This window comes from Hypomesus transpacificus, chromosome 19 (assembly GCF_021917145.1).
Source record: "Hypomesus transpacificus isolate Combined female chromosome 19, fHypTra1, whole genome shotgun sequence".
Lineage (NCBI taxonomy): Eukaryota > Metazoa > Chordata > Actinopteri > Osmeriformes > Osmeridae > Hypomesus > Hypomesus transpacificus.
The window spans coordinates 5,980,780-6,006,406 of record NC_061078.1 but is presented as its reverse complement, the minus strand read 5'-3'; the positions used below and the strand labels follow the sequence as shown (position 1 = coordinate 6,006,406).

Below are 25,627 nucleotides of genomic sequence, written 5' to 3'. Positions count from 1 at the left end.
AAGAGCTTGGTCAGATATTCTCACTAATTGGTCCAGTATGGAAGCAAATCAGTGACATAATGTAAAACATTTCATGCATTGAATACTTGATATTGAAATTTCAACACCACTGAATTTGTTGGTTTTAAATTCACCTCTTTAAAATAGAAATATTAATTTATTTCAATGTAAAAAAACGAATCTGATCCCAAAATTTAAGGTTCGGAAATTCAGGTTGCTCCAGCAACATACGTTTTTTTCCGCCGAATTCACAGACGTTATGCAAGTTTCAGGTCATGCTCTTATTTTGAAGGCGAAATAGCAAAACCAGAAATGCATTTAAGGACTACAGAGACCAGTTTGACGGTAATTTTATTGCTGCCTTTTCCGGACACGTTATAGTTGCATCAGACAGAAACGACAGACAACGACTGTCATGGCAAGCACAGAAGAACAAGGTAATTTGCACGGTAACATCGGCAATTGTTTTGTCATAGATTCTGAATGTTGATTTTTTTTTTTTTATAAGTCCGTAAATAACTAGGATTTTATAGACGAGCATCATCAATGCACCTCTCTTGTGTGGGTTAACCTAACACACATGTGCCGAAACGAAAGCTCAAAAGCTAGTAAATCTAGTCAGAATAATTACAATCTAGTCATATTATGTATGCTAATATCTTCACATGCCCGTGTGTAGTTTACAAATAAGTAAATAGATAGCTGTAGCAGCTGCTTTAAACCTACATGGGTTATCTGTGGATTGATGATACAATTGTGAGTTGAAATAAAAGGAGAGTGAGATTAAGACAGAAGTGATACTGTTGAGATGACGAAAACACATTGCTACTGAATACTCAGACTAAAGACGACCAGACACAAGATCTCCGTCTAGGTAGGAGCAGGCTTAGCTATGAAAAGGAATTTAGCCTGAACGGGAAATAACATGAAAAAATGCAGCAGTGGCTTCTGGAATTAAATATTGGGCATAAATGAATAACATGCACTGTGATTGAGGGCATACAAGCAAACCTCGTAACTTTAGAGTTAAGGTACTTGAATGTAATGGAAAAGAACACTTAATAACAATATTTGGATAAAAAGCAAAAGATAATCACCTGGACATGTGATGTCCCGGAAACCTTACATTAATTTCCACCTCTGCAACCCTTCAAATACATAGCTAGCCTTTGACTTTCTTGTAAAGTAGTAAATTGATCAACATTTCCGACAATCATTCAAACTGATCGAATTACCTAATTGCAAGTGGGTTATTTGTAAACACTATTGAAGAATATGTGGCATTTGGGGTATAAGAGGCCAGGTGAAAAGGCCTATCTTTCATAGATTTATGCAATCCCCATTAATATGGGTATTATTATACCTTAAAGTTCTGGGGGCTTGGGAAGTGTGTGCTACTTTCCATCTCAGCCTTTTAGGCTTCAGAAAAAATCATTGCCTTTTTGTGTTACAATTGTGTAATTGTTGAGGTTTCTTGTTGAACACTAATTTAGTATTTAACAACTTTATTTACAAATGTACTTTTCAGTATGGCAATGACTTTAGACATGGTCGTTTATGTCCTATCATGAGTCAGGTCAGACTCGCTGTGTGTGCTGGCACCAATTAATCAGTACTTGGTTTCAAACATCAGAGTAGCTTGGAAGTGAATCCCCACTAGGATACTAGCCCTCTGAGCACCGTGTTGGTCCACCCACTAGGATACTAGCCCTCTGAGCACCGTGTTGGTCCACCCACTAGGATACTAGCCCTCTGAGCACCGTGTTGGTCCACCCACTAGGATACTAGCCCTCTGAGCACCGTGTTGGTCCACCCACTAGGATACTAGCCCTCTGAGCACCGTGTTGGTCCACCCACTAGGATACTAGCCCTCTGAGCACCGTGTTGGTCCACCCACTAGGATACTAGCCCTCTGAGCACCGTGTTGGTCCACCCACTAGGATACTAGCCCTCTGAGCACCGTGTTGGTCCACCTTCATCTGGGCATCAGATTGTGTTCTTCTATTACTGTGAGGGCTGACTGCAGAACTTGATGCGGTATCATTCCAAAACGCTAAGTTATCCTGCCTGATCATTGGTGGAACAAAACTAGCCTCGCAACATTGTATTGTATTTTTACAGCGTCAGTCTTGTCCTTTAGTAAACTGCCTCTAGCCCTACTGCCTCTCACCCAACTGCAGAAATGTCACATTCTGGGAAATATGGCTTTTAAAGTAATTGTCATTCCAATGCCTCTTGTGATCAATTGTCGGCTTAGCCATTGAAGGGTTGAATCACCAACCTTTTTGTGTAGGACTGGTTCAGATTTACACTGGAAATATGCATAGGCATAACTTATGCCATTTTCATACATAGCATTTAACAAAATTGCATTAAAAGAAAAAATCCTGCAAACAAAGTAAGCTTTTCTTCGTCTGGAAACTTCTACAAAATCCACTTCCCTACTGGCATTTTATATTTTTCTTGCACACTCATCCAGCGAGTTATTGTTGTAAAAGTGTAGCGGACTAGTAATTGAATGTGCATGTTTGCCCTCTTGTCTCTGCAGCCTTTGACTATGGTGTCTTGCTGCTTAAGAGAGAGGAGGGCAGCCTGGAAGCCCTGAATGCGTACCTGAGCTCCCGAAGCTACCTGTCCGGGTTCAGGCCATCTCAGGCCGACCACAAGGCCTTCTGGGCTCTCTGCAGGGCCCCGGCTGCAGAACACACGCACGCCCTGCGCTGGTACAGACACATAGCAGCCCTGCTGGGGGGCCCCCAGACCGGCCCCTGCCCAGAGAGCAGTTGTGAGTAGACATCTAGAGCTCAGGGATTCTCAACATTAGTGCAGACCCACTGGAACCAGACCTGTACATGATTGCTAGGATTCTAAGGTCCATTTTGATTGAAAATGACAGATTCACAATACCATAACCTTTAATTGACAATACCACATTGAATGTTGATTTGCATAGACTATTCTCGCATGGAAAAATGCCCGTTAGTGTAGGTATAAAAAATGTGTTACTGACGTGAAACGTGTTCATTTCACTACAAGGGTGAGATAACTCTGTTTCCAGTGAAACCTCCAGTAAGGATCCTTCTCATCATTGTTCTTTCCATCTCCCTCAATATCGGCTTCTCTTCCCCACCCTGATAACCACCCCACTGCTTGATGTTCACCACTAGGCTAACGGTAGAGATGGGACTGGTGCCTTGTTTCTCTAGACATGGCATTCACGCCAGAGTTCAGTCTTGGTTTCATAAGCAACTCTTTATTTTTTTCACAATCTGAGAGTCCCTTTACCAAACTCCCAAGCGGGCTTTTACTGAGCAGGACCTCCATCTGTCTACTGTGATGCCTGATTGGTGCTAACCAACCCTGGCTCCTAACCCTGACGCCTGGTGCTGTAGTTCTTCTGGAATGTTCTGCCACCTTGTTGGAGATTGTTCAGAGACCCGTAGGTCTTTCTTTTCATACAAATAAGGCAATTGATTTGCGAAATGTTAGAAATGTCAAATTAATACAAACACATGTAATTCACGTTCAGTTGAGATCTTGGCCAGCCGATAACGGTTTGATCTCGGCAAATGGCCCAGTGTTTCATTTTTTTGCCTCATTGTCTTTGGAAAGAATATGGCAATGTTGGGAATTCTTATCGCTATTTTGACAAGCATATTAACCCTAACCCTATCCTCTGTGTACAACTGCTCAGGCTAAGTAAAACACATCTGAGGTGGCATGAAAATATAAAATAGGAGCATTAGCCTCCTGACTGCTGCAGCAGGAAGATGGAGACAATAGCGCTCCGGGAGTTGACATCACGCGATCCCAGCATCCACGGGTCATCGCCATTTTGGCAGGAAAGTGGAGAGCCAAGTGATGTGCGAGTGTGCATAAATATATACTTACATACATATTATACATAGTTTAATTTGCTGCCTATTTCAATGAACGTTGATTCAACATGGTAGATAGCTGCTGTGCGCCGTGATGCCTGAACCATCGGGAAAAGATAAAGGGAGAGCATTTTATAGGATTCCTAAGATCCAGAGAGAAGAACCCCATAATTCCTGACAACCACCCATGGCTTCAACTGAGGATCATTCAGTCTCTTGGAATGACTTATCTGTAATAAATATGTAATGTCATGTTTGCGATGAAAAGTGCACTGATATAATGTACGTTAGCCAACGTTACTAGCTAACCGTTGACGAACGTTACAGACTAGCTAATGCTAACTAGCTATACAAGTTATAAAACTGACTGCATTAATGTTACACATAGCAATTTGGAGCTGGTAGACTTCAAATCTGAATATTCATCACTGATCCAGCTGATTGCGTCCATTTATATCCCTCCAGGGATTTATAGGCTTTCAAAGACTCTCCAGAGTAGGACAAAAGAAAGTTGATTAGAGAGCTGTAAATATCTGGATACAGAATGGGAAGCCTTCTGTTTAACTCGTAAAGGTCGTAAAAATAACTCCGGGAGCATTATATGGATCACTAATGTTTAAATGATCAAGTTTTGCCTTATAGCTCCCTATGTCTTTTGAATTAAAGTGTGCAGTGAACTCGGACAGGTTGAAATCCTTGTTGGCGCCGTTCATTTTTGGTACTACTATCCTGCCAAAATGGCGACAGAAACAATAAAGTCATGTGATGTCCAGAGCTCTATAATGTCATTTTTAAATAGACAAGAAATTATCTTGTCTTTTTTGTTCTGTTTTTTTTCAGGTAAAGCAAAACGAGAACAGCCTTCCTGGTCGGCACCAGTTGGAACAAATGTTGCAGAACTGCGACTGTACAATAGTCTAACACGCACAAAGGTGAGGTTTTCCGCGGTGTGTGTGTGTGGTCTTGTTTAACTACCCTTGTGGGGACCAATGTCCAATGGAGATATACAGTCAGTGTAGTTGAGCATGGCAGCTGTAGGGGGCTGTAATCTCTGCAAACTGAGAGGCTGTTAAGATGTGGTGTTTTACACGCATAAAGAAGGATGTGTTCTTTCTGCAGGAGCTGTTTGTTCCACAGAATGGGAAGCAGGTGCTGTGGTATTCCTGCGGGCCGACCGTCTACGATGCCTCACACATGGGACATGCCAGGTATTCACTCAGCATTATTAGACTAGGTAAAGCCAGGCAGGATTGCTAGGTCAGGAAACAATTTACCAGAGGTCATTAATACTTTATTTATGTAACTGTTGTGAGATTCCAGAACCTGTAGATAGACCTGTAGGAAATCTCAATAGCTGGTGGCAGTCTAGAACCAGTGATTTCGTTTTACTGTTGGAACAAATATGAGACGTGTTAATTTAATCTTAACCTTCATTTTCAGATCTTACATTTCCTTCGATATCCTCAGAAGAATACTGATGAATTACTTCAAGTATGACGTCCACTACTGCATGAATATCACAGACATTGATGATAAAGTAAGACTACCATTTGATCACTGTACAAATTTAGCAAACCCAATTCCAATAAAGTCAGGACGTGTAAAATAAGAATAAAAACAGAATACAATTATTTGCCAATCTCATAAACCCATATGTTATTCACAATAAAACATAGAAAACATGTAAAATGTTCAAACTGATGAAATGTACAATGTTAAAGAAATAATAGGGTAATTTAGAAATTGATGGCAGCAACACGTCTCAAAAAGGTTGGGACCAGGCCATGTTTACTGCTGTGTAGCATCCCCTGTTCTTTTAACAAAAGTCTTTATCTGGGAACTGAGGAGAACAGGGGGGTGTTCCATCAATGTCGATTAAGGAGAAGCGAGATTTATTTAGACAAGTCTCGCTTACTTCAGTGAGAGTTCCGTTCAATTTAGATGGCTTATTCTAGTTATATCTACGTATCCAAAGCGACTTCCAAGAAAGAGCTTTACAAAGTGCATAGGTCACCGATAATAACAACAAGCCCCAAAACATTGCGAGTAGCCAAAACATGAAGCACATATTGTGAACAACCAAAATAAGTTCCAAAGGGAAGAACCACAAGAGCATGTAGTTAAACAAGTTACAATTTAACAACATGAACCGCTATAAGTGCAAGTGTACCTCTGGAAAAACAAGCAACAATAAAAACAATACATCACAGCGAGTACAACAATTTAACTCGCTTACCATTAACCACAAGAGCAACAAGTCTCTAAGCAAGAGTCATTGTGATCCTTGAGGAAACTAACATTGGGTCAAGCAAACCATTCGTAAGTACCGTTGTACTCTCGCAACAAGTGCGTCTTGAGCCTTTTCTTGAAGGTGGAGAGACAGTCAGTGTCTCTGATGGAGGTGGAGAGTTGATTCCACCACTGGGGGGCCAGACAGGAGAAGAGCTTGTGTTGAGACTGGGTGGTGTTGAGCGGTGGGACCACCTGGCGGTTGTCTGAAGAAGACCGTAGGTGGCGGTTGGTGGTGTAAGGCTGCAGGAGAGACTTGATGTAGTCGGGTCCCGTTCACTGCTCGGAAGGTCAGTACCAGGGTCTTGAATCTGATACAGGCCGTGATGGGTAGCCAGTGGAGAGATATGAGGAGTGGGGTAACATGGGAGCGTCTGGGTAGATTTCAGACCAGGCGGCCCGCTGCGTTCTGAATTCTCTGAGGGCGGGTTGCGCATGCTTGGAGAGCAGCGAGTTGCAGTAGTCTAACTTGGAGAGGACAAGTGCTTGGACTAGCAGCTGGGTGGAGTGCTCAGACAGGTATCTCCTGATCTTCCGGCTGTTGTAGAGGGTGAATCTACACGACCAGGAGACTGCAGCAATGTGGGCCGTGAGGGAGAGCTCGTCATCCATGGTAATCCCAAGGTTCCTGGCAGAGGATGAAGGCGTCGCTGTCGCAGATCCCAGGGTGATTGAGAGATTGTGGGAGATGGAGGGTTTAGCCGGGATGATGAGAAGTTCTGTTTTGGCGAGGTTCAGCTGAAGGTGGTGCTCGGTCATCCAGGCGGAGATGTTTGTGAGGCAGGCGGTCTATCTTGAATTAGCGTTGCCTGTTAGTGTAACGGAACGTTAGTGGAACGGCTTGAGGCTTAAGTCTAAGTTGACGTTTACCCAAGTGAGACTTATTCGTGTAAGTGCGATTTGCGTTAGCGACGTTGATGGAACACCTCCCAGTTGTGGGAGAGGAATGTTGTCCCTTTTGTTTCTATTGTGAATGACATAAAAGTTTTTAGATCAATCAAATTGTTGCAGTCTGTTTTATATTGATATTTTACAGTGTCCCAATTTATTTGGAATTGGGGTTGTATATGTGGATTAATTGAGTAGATTGCCAATCAGAATTTTTTGTAATCCTATTTTCTAGATAATAAAGCGTGCCAGACAGAACTACTTGTTTGAGCAGTACAAGGAGAAGAACCCACAGCCTGCGCAGATACTGCAGGAGGTTCTGGATGCCAGAGTGGTAAGACATTTACCATTTCTAGTTGGGTACAGCAACTGGTTCTCATTAAATAAACAACAAAGGTAGACATGTTGTGCTGTCTCCCAACATCTTAGGACAAAATGCACATTTTCTTTTAAATTTGGGGGTGGAAATAAAAATAAGTAAACAGCTCTAGGCACTCTTTAGGAATCCTGTAAACAAGCAACATTTTTGTTCCTAATTTCACTCTGGCCACTAGTTTACCGCCAGGTCTGGTTGATGGAATGGTGTATGTCTTCGCAGGTACAAAACCCTCATGTGTGAACTTGTGTTTCCAAGCCCTTCCAGGCCAAACTGGCTGAGACCACAGACCCAGATAAGAAGCGAATGCTGGACACCCTGGACACGGGCGTAGCTGCAGCGCTGGTACCGCTGCAGATGGCGCTGGAGCATCAACAGGCAGATGCACAGGGCAGGGCACAGGTGAGACTAACCCTTCAGCCCACATCCACCTCTCATCGTTGGGTTTGAGTACGTTAGTAAGGCAGGTCTTGTACCCATGTTGTTGCTATGTGCTGTATTCTATAATAGTGCTGCTGTGGTCAAATCTACCCTAGCCCATGAATCATTTTGGTAAGCGTGCCTTACGAGTTTTTGCTTAACCAGCCCAATCAGTAGTTATTTTCTGATTTTGTTAAGGTGCTGTTGGAAGAAGCCAAAGACCTGCTTTCTGATTGGTTGGATAACCAGTTTGGCAGTCAGGTTACAGAGAACTCCATATTCTCTCTTCTCCCCAGTTACTGGGAAGGAGAGTACCACAAGGACATGGATGCCTTGAATGTATGTCCCACCTCTACGTCCTCATTCTGCTGTTCCATTGAAATCAGACCATATACATGATCTGGCCATCGGCTAATGCCAGTGTTATCTGTCGTGCAGGTGTTGCCCCCGGACGTGCTGACGAGAGTCAGCGAGTACGTTCCAGAGATTGTGGAGTTTGTGAAGAAAATAGTCAGCAATGGCTATGGGTAAGACATAGCTTCTCTAATTCCCCTCACAGGATTCAGTAAAACATGTACACTTATCACCGTCAATACTGTGGTAAACGTGTACACTAATCACTGTCAATACTGTGGTTCAAATAAAAATAAACACTCAAAGAATGAAATATTTTGCAATTTCGTAAAATTCTTAATTGACTTCTTGATGTCTGTGACCCATTAGTGTTCCTGTACTCTTTATCTGGCACTCAGCAGATGCTACAAACATTTTGCATTTTCAACCACTTAATTGTAACTTTGGTTGTCCTTAAACATTATTGGTGAGAAAGTGTTAACATGTCTAAAAAATCAAACAATATCTAGTAAGTAAAGACCAAATACTACTTTATTCAACTCCGACCTTACCTACAGCTCTGAGAATTGCTAAAGGTGTTCAACATTACATCTAATTCTATCATTTGCATCAGGTACGCATCGAATGGTTCTGTTTATTTTGACACGGCCAAGTTTGACGCCTGCCCGCATCATTCCTACGCCAAGCTTGTTCCTGAAGCAGTTGGTGATCAAAAGGCACTGCAGGAAGGAGAAGGTACGTTGGTGGATTTGAAGGAGAACATTACATTTAACATATTCATGATATCAACACTTTTATCCAAAGTGACTTAAAAATAGTACAGATAAAAATGATAGTAGCAAATAAGGGATCATATCTTTTCTGATATTGATATTCTGTCCCTAGGAGACCTGAGCATCTCTGCAGATCGGCTAAGCGAGAAGAAATCCCAGAACGACTTTGCCCTGTGGAAGGCCTCCAAGCCTGGCGAGCCGTCCTGGGATTCTCCCTGGGGGAAGGTGAACCATCGCCCTCCTTTCTTAAAACATCCAGTCCAGTTTAGCCCATAACCCTGAAAATTGTTTGCAGATGGAATGAGCAACATCTGAATGTATAGCCCCCCTAAATTATGGCTTCCTTATTATAAAGGTTTTGTTTTGTATTGTAACAGGGCCGTCCAGGGTGGCATATTGAGTGCTCTGCGATGGCTGGGTCCATCTTGGGAGAGTCCATGGACATCCACGGGGGGGGATTCGATCTCCGGTTCCCTCACCATGACAATGAACTGGCTCAGTCAGAGGTAAAATGGTAATTTACGTGCTGACGCACCAATAAGAAGGCCACAGGGGAAGATGGGCTGTTTATTTATTTGCATCTATTATCCAACAGGCTTACTTTGAGAATGATCACTGGGTTCGCTACTTCCTGCACACTGGTCACCTGACGATTGCAGGATGCAAAATGTCCAAGTCTCTGAAGAACTTTATCACCATTAAAGACGCCTTGGCCAAGAATACCGGTAATCTCCATGGATATGGACGTACACACACACTAACACACACACACAGGTGTGGGACAGGATATTTAATGGCAAAGTAAACAATAAGCATAATAGCCAGTTTATCCTTTCAAGTTTGACTAAAACTAAATGGTTCGTACTAACAGCAGTGTGTGTTCAGCTCGGCAGTTGCGTTTGGCCTTCCTCATGCACTCCTGGAAGGACACCCTGGATTACTCTGCCAATACCATGGAGGCTGCCATCCAGTATGAGAGGTTCATGAACGTACGTGATGCAACATGTCTGACAGCCAGCCCACCCTTTACTCAGCATTACAAAGTTGCAATAAACTTAAATGAAGTACAATAACTACATCTCTGGAAAACATTGAGAGACCCCTGCACTTTTCTTTTTTCAATTAAAAAGAAAATGGAGAAGGACCATTTTGAGTGAGCAACGGAAGGGTAAATTTAAGAAGGCACCCTTAAATTACCCTTCTGTTCCCAAAAATAAGGTGCAGTGGTCTCTACATTTTTACCTCAGCTGTACTAGATTTTTTATTAAATATCTTAAGAGATGGAGGTAAATATTTCAGTGGCTGTACAAATATCAGGGATGTTGTTTCTGTTAGTGGGGGTCAGATGGCTGAGCGGTTAGGGAGTTAGGCTATTAATCAGAAGGTGGTTGGTTTGATTCCCGGCCGTGCCAAATGACGTTTTGTCCTTGGGCAAGGGACTTCACCCTACTTGCCTTGGGGAGAATGTCCCTGGACTTACTGTAAGTCGCTCTGGATAAGAGCGTCTGCTAAATGTAAATGTTAATCCCCCCCCATACCTCGGTTAGGTTTAGTAAACTGGTAAAACCATCTGGGAAACTGGCACTCATTCATTTTGGATGAGTGAATTAACTGGTGAGGAAATTGTGATATAAACATAATAAATGATGCTATTTGTTCACAATCACTTTTCCCCCTCTCTCCACAGGAGTTCTTTCTCACAGTTAAAGACCTCCTGCGAGCTCCTCGAGACATCACAGGGCAGTTTGAGAAGTGGGAATCAGCAGAGATGGATCTAAACCAGAGGTTGGTACCCAAGAATTTGCCCACCAGGCTGTGTTAGGGTCAGCTGGGTTAGGGGCACCTGGGTCAGCTGTGTTAGGGTCACCTGGGTCAGCTAGGTTAGGGGCACCTGGGTCAGCTGGGTTAGGGGCACCTGGGTCAGCTGGGTTAGGGGCTGCTGGGTAAGGGTCAACTGGGTCACCTGGGTTAGGGGCAGCTGGGTAAGGATCAGCTGGGTTAGGGGCAGCTGGGTCAGCTGTGTTAGGGTCAGCTGGGTTAGGGGCACCTGGGTCAGCTGGGTTAGGGGCTGCTGGGTAAGGGTCAACTGGGTCACCTGGGTTATGGGCAGCTGGGTAAGGGGCAGCTGGGTCAGCTGGGTTAGGGGCACCTGGGTCAGCTGGGTTAGGGGCTGCTGGGTAAGGGTCAACTGGGTCACCTGGGTTAGGGGCAGCTGGGTCAGCTGGGTTAGGGGCTGCTGGGTTATGGGCACCTGGGTCAGCTGGGTTAGGGGCTGCTGGGTTAGGGTCAACTGGGTCACCTGGGTTAGGGGCAGCTGGGTAAGGGGCAGCTGGGACAGCTGGGTTAGGGGCACCTGGGTCAGCTGGGTTAGGGGCTGCTGGGTAAGGGTCAACTGGGTCACCTGGGTTAGGGGCAGCTGGGTCAGCTGGGTTAGGGGCTGCTGGGTTAGGGGCACCTGGGTCAGCTGGGTTAGGGGCTGCTGGGTTAGGGTCAACTGGGTCACCTGGGTTAGGAGCAGCTGGGTCAGCTGGGTTAGGGTCAGCTGGGTTAGGGTTTGTTGAAGTCTGTGTGTGCTTTGTAATATGTTGGCACCTCACATTCTCCAGGGGAGTGCTCGATAGTCTAATTTCAGAGAGGTCAGGGAAGAAGTTTTTTTTATCCCCCCCACCTCCCTGCTGTGAAGCGCATTGTGTTGCCTTCTGGTATGGAATGCGCCATATAAATAAAGTTTGATTTGTGCGTTTCCCTGGTTTGCTGACACAATTCTGAACAAAGAGACAGGACTTCTGAGGCTCAGTTTAACACAAGCCTGCAGATCTGAGCAGCTCAAAGGCCTCAATCCCAGACTCATCACATGGAGGTGTGAACAGCAGAACAGGGTTAGGACATTCATAGTGATTGACAAATCAAATCTGTTAAACTCATCCCTGTATGTGAGTATAGCTCTTTAGTTAGAGCTTTTGACTGGAGATTATTGGATGGAGGTTCAAGTACCCTCCAGTGTGTTGTTTTGGAGAAAGGTTGCTAATTATATCCATATTTTGTATTTATTCTACATTCGTGTGGTCCTGTCCGCTGTATAGTTTCTCCCAAAGGAAGCTCCTTGTCCACGAAGCTCTGTGTGACAACATGGATACGCGTGTTGCAATGGAGGAGATGCGGGCACTGGTCAGCCTTAGCAACACCTACGTCGCCAGCAAGAAGACCTCCAAGCTGCAGCCCAACCGCCTGCTCATCAAGGGCGTCGCTGTGTATCTCACTGATATGCTCAGGGTAAACAGGTGTTTATGCTTCTGTAGACTCAAGCACCTGTTGTATTTGTTTGTGTGTGGACTCCGAGAGATGGAGAACAGAAGGACATGCATCTGTTGAACCCTTTTTGTTTGTAGACATTTGGAGCTATTGAAGGGACAGAGTCTATTGGATTTGCTGTTGGAAGAAAAGGCCAGTCTGTTGATGTAAGTATGGAGTTTATAACTGTTGATATTTCCCATCTCACCCCTACTTTAAATGTTTAAGTGAAACATAGTTTTGTTTCTACATGTAGCTGGAGAGCACAGTGATGCCTTATCTGGAAGTTCTGTCAGATTTCAGAGAGGGGGTTCGAAAAATTGCCAGAGAGCAGAAAGGTAATTTCTTGTTCATGTTTTGTACTCTGCTGTTTTTTTTGCATTTCGATCAGAAACAATGAACAAAAGTGACATTTTCAGGGCTATAAAATATATTTGTACACATACTGTATTGAGTTTCATTTACTGTCACTGTTTTTGAGACCTGACGATATACGTGTAGTCTTTGTTTGGCTCATAATTACAGTAGTATTATGGAGGATTATAAAGTCCAACTACTCTTGTTAGTAGTTGGGAGTACAAACTACCACTGGTGCAATGTGGTGAACACTGGTGGGGGGGAAAGGCTGCTATTGTCCATTTGTGGTTTGGAACAGCTCAGTGGTTAGAGCGTTTGGCAGCAGATCAAGAGGTTGCAGGTTGGAATCCCCCATACGTTTTGTGGATAAGCGTGTACTGAGTGAACTGTGTTGGTGTTGTCAGTGAGCGAGGTGCTGCGGCTGTGCGACGCCGTGCGGGACGACACGCTTCCGGAGCTGGGAGTTCGTCTGGAGGACCATGAAGGTCATTTAATCTTGTTTCAAATCCATATTCTGAACACGTGAGCTACTGTACACACACATATGGAAACGTAGTACAATATAAAACGCAAGCGATTGTTGACAGACGTACAGCACATCCAGCATCAACTTGGCTGGATTTGGTGTTCAGTTTTGAAGTTCTGGTGTTCAGGTCTTCCCACGGTGGTGAAGCTGGTCGACAGAGAGACGCTGCTAAAGGAGAAGGAGGACAAGAAGAGGGTGAGCAAACACCAGTTACCATAACAACATGATGTGATGTAACGTAGGTAAACCTGCCCTGTGAATCATTTACTTGTTTGCATTCACATTATTTTCCCAATTATTTTTAGGCCTTATTTATTTTACTGTTTAGGAAAAAGAAAAGCAATAAATTAGTATGATTATGCTAATAGGGAACTATTTCTGTATTTTAGATGGAGGAAGAGAAGAAGAGGAAGAAGGCCGAGGCAGCAAGGAAGAAGCAGGAGCAAGAAGTAAGAAGCGCTGACTCACCATATTAGTGTTGACTCACCAGATTACAGCGCTGACTCACCAGATTACAGCGCTGACACATCAGATTACAGCGCTAACTCACCAGATTTACATTTCACATTTACATTACATTAAGTCATCTAGCAGACGCTCTTATCCAGAGCGACTTACAGTAAGTACAGGGACATTCCCCCCGAGGCAAGTAGGGTGAAGTGCCTTGCCCAACACACACAACGTCATTTTGGCACGGTGGGGAATCGATCCGGCAACCTTCTAATTACTACCGACTCCCTTACCGCTCAGCCATCTGACTCCCCACAGATTACAGCGCTGACTCACCAGATTACAGCGCTGACTCACGATATTACAGCGCTGACCCACCAGAGTACAGTACTGACTCACCGTATTACAGCGCTGACTCACCAGATTACAGCACTAACTCACCATATTACAGCGTTGACTCACCAGATTACAGTGCTGACTCACCAGAGTACAGCACTGACTCACCAGATTACAGCGCTGACTCACCAGAGTACATCGCTGACTCTGACCCACCAGATTACAGCGCTGTCTCACCAGAGTACATCGCTGACTCTGACCCACCAGATTACAGCGCTGACTCGCCAGATTACAGCACTGACTCGCCAGATTTGTTTTCTAATTGCTTCTATCTTTAACATAAATTAAACACATTGTTTTCTACTGCATGTTCATCACAGGCAGCTAAACTGGCAAAAATGAAGATCCCACCTTGTGACATGTTTCGCTCTGAAACTGACAAGTATTCCAGCTTCGATGACGCGGTGAGACAGGCCTCTGTTTTTATCTGAAAATGATAAGTCTGTAAAACTAAATTGCCATAAGTGATGTCCCCCATTTATACACCGATAGGTCGGATCTTACGATCCGTTTAGTCAAGAGCTTTGTTATATTTGATGTAACATGGGATGAGACCCTTCAGTGTATGATTGCTGTTTAAAACCTAATAAAGGCTGGTACTTTGCTTCTGTAATCAACAGGGTCTTCCAACGCATGACATTGAGGGCAAGGAGATCAGTAAGGGCCAAGCCAAGAAGCTGCGTAAACTACAGGAAGCTCAAGAGAAACTGTACAACGAGTTCCTTCAGATGAACCTGGATGGAAGATAAGAGAACATGCTTCCAGGCACCTCTAGACACAGCTCCAGGTTGTTCCGAGGGCCCAGTCGTACCTGCAGCAGCTGTCCTCTCCAGGTTAGGGTGTCAAGGAGTGCAGTACATTCTGCAGTCTGCTTCACAGTTATGAATGCTCATAAAATGATGTTCCCACTTTCTTGTCGGTAAATGTCTAAATAAATATAAATTTAGCAACCGAACACTCAGTCGTAGTTAGTCCATGTTTGTAGGTAGATACCTTTTTAAAATGATGGTGGAAATACAGATAAAGCCTTCAATGTTTTGTAATTAAGCTTCAGATTGTGGTATCAACTACTGATGTTTTGGTTGCTCTGGTAATTGTTGATAGAAAAATCCGGATTCATAGGATTTAAATTCCAGTTTGTATAGTTATAAATGATTACATCTGTATTCAAAATATTCCATCAAATAAACTATTTATAGTTGTTTATTGACTATGTTAATGTGACTGAAGTTTTTAATTTAATTAAGATTAATGTACTTTCAAGACAATACCTCAATAATGGCACCATAAAGTTTGGTCATGTTCAGCTTCACATTTCAACATCAAATAAAGCTCTTAACGTGATATTTAACTCTTGCCCACAATATTTGACAGTGACTCTGAGGTTAGAATTCTGCAGTCAGACAAAAACAACTTGGAAAGTGCTCCATGGGATGATCTCAGTCAGAGAGGGTTAGGGTTATGTTGAGCATTAAGTGTACTTATTAAGGCAGCTGTATAAATCAGATGGACTGATTGGATGATGTAACAACTTAAAAAAGCAACTGTTTGCACACACAATTTGGATTGGAATCTATGCAGAAGGTCTTTGGGGAGGTTACTCAAGAAAGTTTAATATCCTAACCCTGCTGGTTACTTCCAGAATTTGCTGGTCACTTCTAGGAAATCTGTGAAGATGGGGAATCCTTCTTGAAAATCAACCATCTGTCCACCAATCAGGAGCATCCTTCCTGAAGACCAACCATCTTTCCACCAGACATTTACAGTATGTTCAACTGCACTCAGCCACAGTTTAAGTTTAGTTGTTTATATAGTGTATTTATAGTTCTCTCATATCAAACTAAAGGCAAGCACTTTGAAAGAAAGAAAGTTCTATAAAACGTTTTATTGAAATTGCGTTAAAGCCACATGAATCTAACCTATGTTAAGATCTTTTAGTAGGTAAGTTCAAATTCAAGATGGCTTGGCCAATGTTTGGTTTATGCAGTTATCAGGTCTTAATACAAACAACTTTTCTCTGACTTTATCTTAACTTCAGTGCTTAAGTGAACTAAATGGCACTACAAGTGTATACTATATATATATATATATATATATTACAGACATGAAGATAAACGCATCTTATCAGATATAGCCTCAACAATAACTAGTTACTATTATATTGTATATAACTACAGTATCTCACGCTCTGTGATTTTTTTTACCGCTGGCAAAATCTCTAAGCAGAAACATTAACACCACAACGTTCACTACAAACTGAATAAAGCCAAAAGAAGATACGCCGTAGTTGTGGTACAGGAAGCCTCCTATCGTTGGTCCAACCGTGCGCAGCAAAGACTGCACTGACGCGCACAGCCCCAGCATGGTGCCTGGAGAAACACACAACAACTTATAAATATAAAAGCTTTATATTTTATATCTTTAAAAGCTTTTTATTTTGTATCTTTAAAAGCTTTATATTTTATAAAAAATCTTCAGTCGAAAAACTAAAGCTTGACATTGAAAGTGTACGTTTTGGTCGAAAACTTGAAAAATAAAACTAAGTGTAAAAAATAAGTAAAAAATGTTTTTTTCAGGTTAAATAAAATGTCAATTAAATTCTGGAATTATTTTGAATAAGTCATTATTTTTCACTTTCATATTTTCACAGTTTCACATTTCATGTTTTCAGATTTAAACTTTTTATTTTACGGCTTCAGTTTTGTATTTTATTTTTTGTTTCAGACATTTTCTTTTCAGTTTCAGACTTTTGGCCCCAATTTTGCGTAGGGGGCGTGGCTTCAACTCAGAGGCGGGAATTATTGTCAGAGTCTAACAAAGAGGCAGAAGACTCGGCTGTCGGCGTCCGCTCCGCCAACCCAGTCTCTGCGTATCTATGACACGGGTTTACACATCTATTTTGCGTGCCATATATATGCCAAATCGCTGTTTTGCGTGCAGTTTATACTCAAATTCCTCCCATCCATTTCTCTCAACAGAACGCAGAACTTCATTAACTCTTTATCCATTATACGTCATCATTCAGACTCTGATTTTACGGAGATTCACGATATCAAAGCTTCCAAATGTATTTTTTATACGTTTTTGTGGGGTCATTTTCACCACAACCACCTTTAAATAACAACCAATAATGATTATTTGCCACCAACACCAAGCAGCATTCTTGTAAATATAAATAAGAAAAAAAGATAGGCACACACACACACAGGAAATCACTCATAATTCCCGCCTCTGAGTTGAAGCCACGCCCGCTACGCAAAATCGGGGCCAAAAGTCTGAAACAAAAAAAAAATACCTGAAACTGAAACAAAAAAAAACTGACTAAAAAATTAATTATTTAAGGCCGTAAAAATAACGTTTTGAATCTGAAAACAACATTAAATGTGAAAATATGTGAAAATATGAAAGTGAAAAATGAAAATTAATAACTTCAAAATAATTCTAGAATTTAATAAATTGTTATTCAACCTGAAAAAAAATTGGTACACTTATTTTTGCTTTGAATACATGGTTTTAATTTTCACGTTTTTCGACCAAAACTTAATTTTCAATGTCAAGCTTTAGTTTTTCGACTTAACAAAACCTGATTTACTCCATAGTCGGCACACACTTTGTGAGTATGCTGTCTTACCAGTGTCGGAGGAAGGCACACACTTTGTGAGCATGCTGTCTTACCGGTGTCAAAGGAAGGCACACACTTTGTGAGCATGCTGTCTTACCAGTGTCGGAGGAAGGCACACTCTTCGTGAGCATGCTGTCCGTGATGACATTGAACACACTGAGAGAGAACATCATGGGTGCGGCGATGAAACAGAACTGGAATACGTTCATCATGTACGCCTGCCAGAGAAACATTCACATATTAAAATGTATATGTATTTATGATTCATACATATATTTACACATTCAAATAATAAACAGGACACGTGTAGTATGTTTATAAGACAGCTGTGTAAGTATTCACACGGAGGTGCAGTAATGCACCGTCCCCGCTCAGCCTACTCCTACTCAGGTCTGCTTCAGCATTGTGCTCCATCTCCTTAGTTACTGTTGTCGGCCAAACCCAACATCCCTACTCTAAGGACGTGTGTTGCTCACGTAAACACAAAGAAAACATCATGCATTTGGAAAAGTGGCACTTTTGTTACATCATTGTGTCACAAAGTCAAGCGAATTTGTTATTTTCAGTCTCTAAATTGATCTAGTTTGCCCCCAATCCTTGGAATTAAAATGCCCCCTCAATTAACTAGATATATTTTCACAGGGAGTGACTGGGTTAGGGGTTAGACTAGTAGCTAGGGACTGGGTTAGGGTTAGACTGGGTTTAATGGTTGTTTTCTTTATCTTTACCTGAGCCAGGCCGACTAAACTTGAGATGCTGACAGAGAGAAGAAGAAGGATGTTTTCAGAATACTTTGCAGTCAGAGGGCCAATGATGACTCCTTGGATTCCCTGCAGACATTAGCAAAGAACAGGTCCATTGTGTTGCTTTACCTTAACTATTTAATAATAAGTCTCTTAGCCAACAGTAACATCTTACATATTGATGGGAAAATACTTTGTAATCTGAATACTTTGTCACTGTACATCCATTAACCTTGACAGGCATTTGTAATCAGTGGCTTCGTCAAGTGTACTTTGATACAAACACCAAACCTTCCTACCATCTGCATCAGCCCAAAGTAGGCCATCAGGTACCCATTCTGCTCAGGCTGCAGCTGGAAGAAGTTGATTGCAATTACGGAAAACATGACCTGAAAAATACCTGAAAAAGATCATGCAAACAACAATTGTATTTGATCTAACCTTTATGTAACCAGGAAGGGCTCATTGAAATATTAAACCTATTTTTCAAGAGTGACCTGGCCAAACACCAAGTTAGTACATATTACAACAACACAACATGAAAACATATCCCAGATCAGGGCATCCAGGGTTGGATCTCCCCTTCAAGGACTTGGAATTTCATTAAATACCTGAAAGATATCCTGAGCAACATTGTGTCCAGCTGAACATAACATGGTTTCAGTAAAATAAACCACATCAACTTGTATGAGCGCTAGAGACAACGCTGACTACATCCAGACCAAACACAACATGTCACGATGCACTTCTTCAAGGATTATTATATATACAGTGCCCTCCAAAAGTATTGGAACAGTGAGGCGAATTCCTTTATTTTTGCTGTAGACTGAAAACATTTGGGCTTGACATCAAATAATGAACGTGAGACCAGAGATCAACGTTTCAGCTTTTATTTCCAGGTATTTACATCAGGATCTGATGCACAACTAAGAAAATATCACATTTTGTTTGAATCCACCCATTTGTCATGTGATCAAAAGTATTGGAACAGATATACTTAAAACATATTTAAGTGAATAAGACTTAATATTTAGTTGCAAATCCTTTGCTTTCAATAACTGCAGCAAGTCTGTGACCCATTGACGTCACCAAACTTTTGCATTCTTTCTTTTTGATGCTTTCCCAGGCTTTCACTGCAGCCTCTTTCAGTTGTTGTTTGTTTTGTGGGGTTCCTCCCTTCAGTCTCCTCTTAAGCAGGTAAAATGCATGCTCTATAGGGTTTAAGTCAGGAGATTGACTTGGCCAGTCTAATACCTTCCATTTCTTGCCCCTGATGAACTCCTTTGTTGTTTTGGCAGTGTGTTTTGGGTCGTTATCTTGCTGCATGATGAAGGCTCTGCCAATCAGTTTGGTTGCATCTTTCCTTAAATTGGCAGACAAAATGTTTCTGTAGACTTCCGAGTTCATTTTGCTGCTGCCATCATGTGTTACATCCTCAATGAAGATTAATGAGCCCGTCCCAGAAGAAGCCATGCAAGCCCAAGCCATGACATTACCTCCACCGTGTTTCACAGATGAGCTTGTGTGTTTGGGATCATGAGCAGTTCCTTTCTTTCTCCAAACTTTAGCCTTTCCATCACTTTGGTAAAAGTTAATCTTTGTCTCATCAGTCCATAAAACTTTGTCCCAGAATTTGAGGTTCATCTCTGTACTTTTTGGCAAATTCCAGCCTGGCCTTCCTATTCTTCTTGCTAATGAGTGGTTTGCATCTTCTGGTGTAGCCCTTGTACTTTTGTTCATGAAGTCTTCTGCGAACAGTAGATAGTGATACCTTCACTCCTGCCATCTGGAGGTTGTTGCTGATCTCACTAACAGTTGTTTTAGGGTCTTTCTTTACAGCTCTCACAATGTTTCTGTCATCAACTGCTGATGTTTTCCTTGGTCTACCTGTTCGACGTCTGTTACTTAGTACACCAGTAGTTTTCTTCTTCTTCAGGACATTCCAAATGGTTGTACTGGCTATGGCCAATGTTTCTGCAATGGCTCTGATTGATTTTCCATCTTCTCTAAGACTCACAATTGCTTGTTTTTCACCCAAAGACAGCGCTCTGGTTTTCATGTTGTTTTCACCTCTGAATACAGTCTGCATAGACAAAACCTATCTTACCCAATCTGAACCTGAGTGTAGACATTCAGTGGTATTTATTGATTGAATAATGTATGTAATAGGACACACCTGGGCAACAAAACACACCTGTCAGTCACATGTTCCAATACTTTTGCTCACGTGACAAATGGGTGGGTTCGAACAAAAAGGTGATATTTTCTAATTTGTGCATCAGATCCTGATGTAAATACCTGGAAATAAAAGCTGAAACGTTGATCTCTGGTTTCACATTCATCGTTTGATGTCAAGCCCAAATGTTTTCAGTCTACAGCAAAAATAAAGGAATTGGCCTCACTGTTCCAATACTTTTGGAGGGCACTGTATATGTTCAAATGTAACACTTACCTGCTGGCAAACCTGAGATTATCTTTATTGTGAATGTTTTAGTCACATTGGGAAACCTCATCAGTCTAGTTATCTCACGCAAATTAAAGATGTTTTTTTCACGAAGCTCTCCTAAAGAAAATTTTCACAAGCACACATCAGGGTCCATCAGGGTAACAAGGAACTGCTTGTTGCACTGTTGTTAGATACCTCAAAAGTTGACCAACACTTTACATGAATGATTAACTGTGAAGTCTAAACAGTGTGGAATGATTAACTGTGAAGACTAAAGTGTTGAATGGAAAATAAAAAGTTTCAAACTCTTACCATCAGTTTTGTCACCTTGAGCTTGTGGTTTTGTGTTTTTGGGGATAAACTTCCAAACTAAGACTAAGCTGACGAAACTCCCAGAGGCAGCAACGCAGGCGGTGAAGGTTTCCCTGCAGATCACGGAGGAGAATCAGCAGTCTGATGCTGGAATCAACACGCCTGGCAACACGTTTCGCAAAGGTACATTCTCCTTTTCTCAAAACATAATTTGGACCCCAAAATCAACAAGGTAAATCAAAACTAGAATCCGAGTCACCTTAAAGATTGTGTAGGCAATGTTGTTCAGAAGCACTTTTTGTCATATTTGATATTAACTCAATCCGACATCTGTGGGCATCGCAGGACTGTAATAAACACGACAAATCATTCTGACCTTTCCGACACTAATGATTGGACGGGCTACCTGTATACCTGCGCGCACTCTGCCCCTGCACTTATTGCATGTTATTGTAGTTTTCAACCAGGCTAAAATGCTAGCTTGAAAGTAGTGAGTACTAATGTTAGCTATGTTTATATTCATTATGATAGTGTTGGTTGTGTTTTTATATGTGAATGCGACATGGGGGAATTTGTGAAAAAAAACTATGCTGCTCTCAAAAGCTTCTGTAGTCAGGCAGCGCGTTCATGTGTTTTGTGGGAGTGGCTTTGAAGGGAGGTGATGGGATATTATGGTTTAGAACAGAAGCTAAAATATCTAGCTTCGCAAAACTTGCCTGCACCAGCTTTAACGCTTCACACATCATTTTATGTATTTTATCATTGATGTTAGAATTATGAAAATATATGGAAAATCATATTTTATTAAAATACAAGCAGCCTTGATGGCAATGGTTCCACTCAAAACTGGTGGAAACGTGGGATGGTTCGCTAGATCACACCAAGGTTCCAGGAATTCTGAGCTAATTTGGTGGGAAAGGGGTGTTAAAGACCAGTTACCTGCCCGTAACGACCGGGTACCTGCCCGTAACGACCGGGTACCTGCCCGTAACGACCGGGTACCTGCCCGTAACAACCGGGTACCTGCCCGTAACAACCGGGTACCTGCCCGTAACGACCGGGCACCTGCCCGTAACGACCGGGTACCTGCCCGTAACGACCGGGTACCTGCCCGTAACGACCGGGTACCTGCCCGTAACGACCGGGTACCTGCCCGTAACGACCAGGTACCTACCCGTAATGACCAGGTACCTACTCATAATGACCAGGTACCTACCCATAATGACCAGGTACCTACCCATAATGACCAAGTACCTACTCATAATGACCAGGTACCTACCCATAACGACCAGGTACCTACCCATAACGACCAGGTACCTACCCATAATGACCAGGTACCTACCCATAATTATTTTTTTTAAGATGGATTCCTGGTTGAATCTTTTATTTGCCATTTTTATTGCGCACTCGACACACATACGTAATGACAATGATTCCCTCTTATTCATGCGTAAAACCCACAACATGTCACCCCCCCTTACACACACAATCTAGGGCACACAAACTGGAACTTATCCTCCGCGTTTCTCCCATCCATGACTGGCCTCCTCCCAGATCATAATGACCAGGTACCTACCTGTAATGACAGGTACCTAGTACCTACCCATAATGAGTGCTGAGGGAACCACCCAAAGTGGAGCCGGCAATCATGCCGATGCCAAAACATATTCCTAGTTTGGCCAGAGCGTCCGCCCTGCACTCTGGCTCCGTTAGGTCTGTTACAATCATCTGGGCCCCTATGAGATATTATTGATTTAAAAACATTTATGAAAGACCCAATACTACATGGTGTCACATAACCAAGCAGCCTCACCTTAAAAGTTAACAGTCTGTGCATTATCAAGCTGACAACCATGCATATGGATATGGTCAATGCTATTTCAAATTTTCGAAACCTAGATTAACATAGATGAAGAAACTAAATCAATTCATAATTCAGATGAATAGTTTGTAATTAGTGAGTAGAGAGACAAGCTATATGTAATACAGCATCCTAAACACAATACTTTTGGTTTTGACTGCATCAGATAATTTACATAAATTGTAATGTAATCTAAAGTAACGTACAGTGGGGGGGATTTGGAACTGCGACTTCTTGAAGTTTAAATGACATTGAGCTTTACGTATTCGCCTTGCATCTGATCAAGCATTGACAAGTTATGATCCCTGCTATACGACACCCTATCCCAGGAAGCGTAGGTGTGCCTTACCGGGTAGGACATGCATGAAGGCAGCAGGGAGTTTGTGGATGAAAAGCATGAGAGGATTGTCAGCGATTGCTAACAAGAGAAAGTAAAGGACAGATGCAGCGCAGGACAGACCCAATGCTGCCCGCGCTCCTGCCAGGTCTGCAAACCTGCCAACAACATAAACAATCAGGACCATCCAGCAACAGGTGTCCTAACACTGATGGCAACATGTATACTTTTAGGGTTGGAAAGTGTCCAGGTGAGTTGTCAATAACAAAATGCTGCCTGTAAGTGTTTCGCAATAGTACTAATTGTACCTTATTTTAATGAAGGTTTACTGAAACATCCTTTCTAAAAAATACATAAAAAGTTGATTTGAGTTTGCAAATGCAAAAAGCTCAACCTACAGGGAATTCTATAGAAATGCAATACACACACAGTACACACACAACACACACACTGTAAATACAACTCTTAACATGCTTTACTGTACTGAAACCAACATACTGCATTCAGTACAAATTATTCTGTAAAATTTAGCATTATTTGCATAAATAACAGAATAGAATGAAACGTTTTCCAAGGTTCATTGTAATAAACTTACCTTACTGTTTATTTAATTATATTTGAGAACAATCCACACCAAAGGTCATTTCTTTTGAATAATACAAACGGTGGAGTACTTTAATGTGGACAATAGCAGAAATAGATGGAACCACACTACATAAAAAAGGTTGTAGGACAATCTATACTTTTTGCTCACCTGCCAAACAGAGGTCCCCCAAGAAGCTGAATGACACCGACCATAGTTTGCAAATAACCGAACCAGAGGGTGTCAAAGCCCAGTTTCCTGGCCAAATACTAGTCAAGAGAATGCAAGGGTTAAGGCAATCTCAAAATAGAAATAAAACACCAACACTACAGTTACAGGCACACACTGTGTATTTCCTCAATGATTTATTTGTTTGTTGTATATTATATTAATGGATCCATTTATTAATATCTGTATTAATGCACGCTATTGGCGATTTATTTATTTATTACTATTGCAGGTTTGGTTCTCTTAAAATAGGTTCATTACAACAAAATACACGGAACATGTTTTACATGTTTTGCTAAATAGGTCAATGTATTTTCACCAACAGGGACATTTACAACAGAATAACCTACTTACAGGAGTAACAGAAAACTGTAAAAACATCCATGTTATGTCCAGCGCAGCTATGAGGTAGGTAACATAAATGATCTTCTGCTTTGATCGTGTTGTCAAGTCTGAAACGGAGGTCTGCGAACTTGGACCCACTCCTGCCATTTCCAAATTTGTTCCACTTTTTCCGGTCAATTCCAACAATCTGAACACCCAGATTGGAACAAATGACTGACAAGTAATTTACATCTACGTTAAATCTCAGTTTTACGTTCCATGGTGTAAACATGTCTTACCTTATGAATCTCTTCCAGTGATTAAGGACAGAGATTCAAGTTAATCACGATTTTACATATTTTTTGATGGACTTTGATCTGAAAAATCGGTATCAGCCGAGGTTACGGCTACGCACTACACATTTCCTGTTTAAAACTGCCAAAATAAAAGCCATTGTCGTAGCCTTGGAAGTGGGGCTCGCTACTGAAGTTTACAGGAGCCGAATGTGTTTATGTAAATGCGAAATCAGAATTCTGAAAAAAATATTACGTCAAGTTTGGGATTTAAACACTGTGCACGCAAACTATACAGATAAAGTTTATGTTCATGAAGTAAAAAGAATGAAGCCATGGATGCAGGGGTTTTCAAAAATTCCTTCATCAATCTAAATTAAATCAGCACACCTCAGAGGTGCCATCATGTGTAAAGTAATATTGCCAAACTTTTTTGTCAGACACAATACGGTGGATGCATAAAAGAATCATAAAGCGAACAATTTTTCTACTGTGTGTTTATTGTATGTTGTGTGTAATTATGGATCATATTAATGCAATGCAACAAATGCGTTGCAGAGACAGTCTGATGCAGAGCTGGGACAGCCCTGGACACAGCGCCCATAGCATGAGGTACAAAGTGATGCCGAGTCATGCTGACAAGCAGCAGATCCTGCTTGGGCTTATCAGTCAGTTGTTTGGGAAAGAGGTTGAACCAAATTCCAAACATTAACAATATCTTGAAGTTAAACAGAATGTATACCAAACCCTGTAAAGCCAAAATTGTCATGCAAAAGGAGATGAAGGAGAAAAATATAACTCCCCAATTAAGTTTAGCCCACTAAACAATGCTAGATTTTTCATGAATGTTCCAATTGCAAAACAAATTCAGTGCATCTTG

At 41.9% G+C, this 25,627-nt stretch overlaps 2 protein-coding genes across 3 annotated transcripts; one reads left to right on the top strand and one right to left on the bottom strand.

The window, feature by feature from the left end:
* Positions 1–343: 343 nt before the first annotated feature.
* Positions 344–14,953, top strand: cars1 (cysteinyl-tRNA synthetase 1). 2 transcript variants are annotated; one of them, XM_047041892.1, is made up of 23 exons: positions 352–437; positions 2,549–2,785; positions 4,719–4,810; positions 4,998–5,086; positions 5,319–5,415; positions 7,291–7,389; positions 7,690–7,833; positions 8,050–8,190; positions 8,290–8,378; positions 8,819–8,940; positions 9,091–9,203; positions 9,356–9,484; positions 9,574–9,703; positions 9,864–9,967; positions 10,666–10,763; positions 12,062–12,251; positions 12,368–12,436; positions 12,526–12,607; positions 13,031–13,111; positions 13,280–13,347; positions 13,542–13,601; positions 14,319–14,402; positions 14,619–14,953. In XM_047041892.1, exons 1-23 carry the CDS (start codon positions 416–418, stop codon positions 14,745–14,747), a joined length of 2,469 nt encoding a protein of 822 aa, XP_046897848.1. In that variant the 5' UTR covers positions 352–415; the 3' UTR covers positions 14,748–14,953. The 2 variants fall into 2 exon arrangements, with proteins under 2 accessions (XP_046897849.1, XP_046897848.1); XM_047041893.1 differs by lacking the exon at positions 2,549–2,785 and having other exon boundaries at positions 344–437.
* Positions 14,954–15,334: 381 nt separating this feature from the next.
* Positions 15,335–24,900, bottom strand: slc22a18 (solute carrier family 22 member 18). Its single transcript, XM_047041894.1, has 11 exons — positions 24,754–24,900; positions 24,485–24,662; positions 24,074–24,171; positions 23,332–23,477; positions 22,725–22,857; positions 21,122–21,234; positions 20,816–20,926; positions 18,663–18,763; positions 18,349–18,450; positions 17,718–17,838; positions 15,335–16,367 (listed from the first exon to the last, which is right to left on the bottom strand). The coding sequence occupies exons 2-11, from the start codon at positions 24,620–24,622 to the stop codon at positions 16,180–16,182; spliced, it is 1,251 nt and encodes a 416-aa protein (XP_046897850.1). The 5' UTR covers positions 24,623–24,662; positions 24,754–24,900; the 3' UTR covers positions 15,335–16,179.
* Between the last annotated feature and the right edge of the window lie 727 nt (positions 24,901–25,627).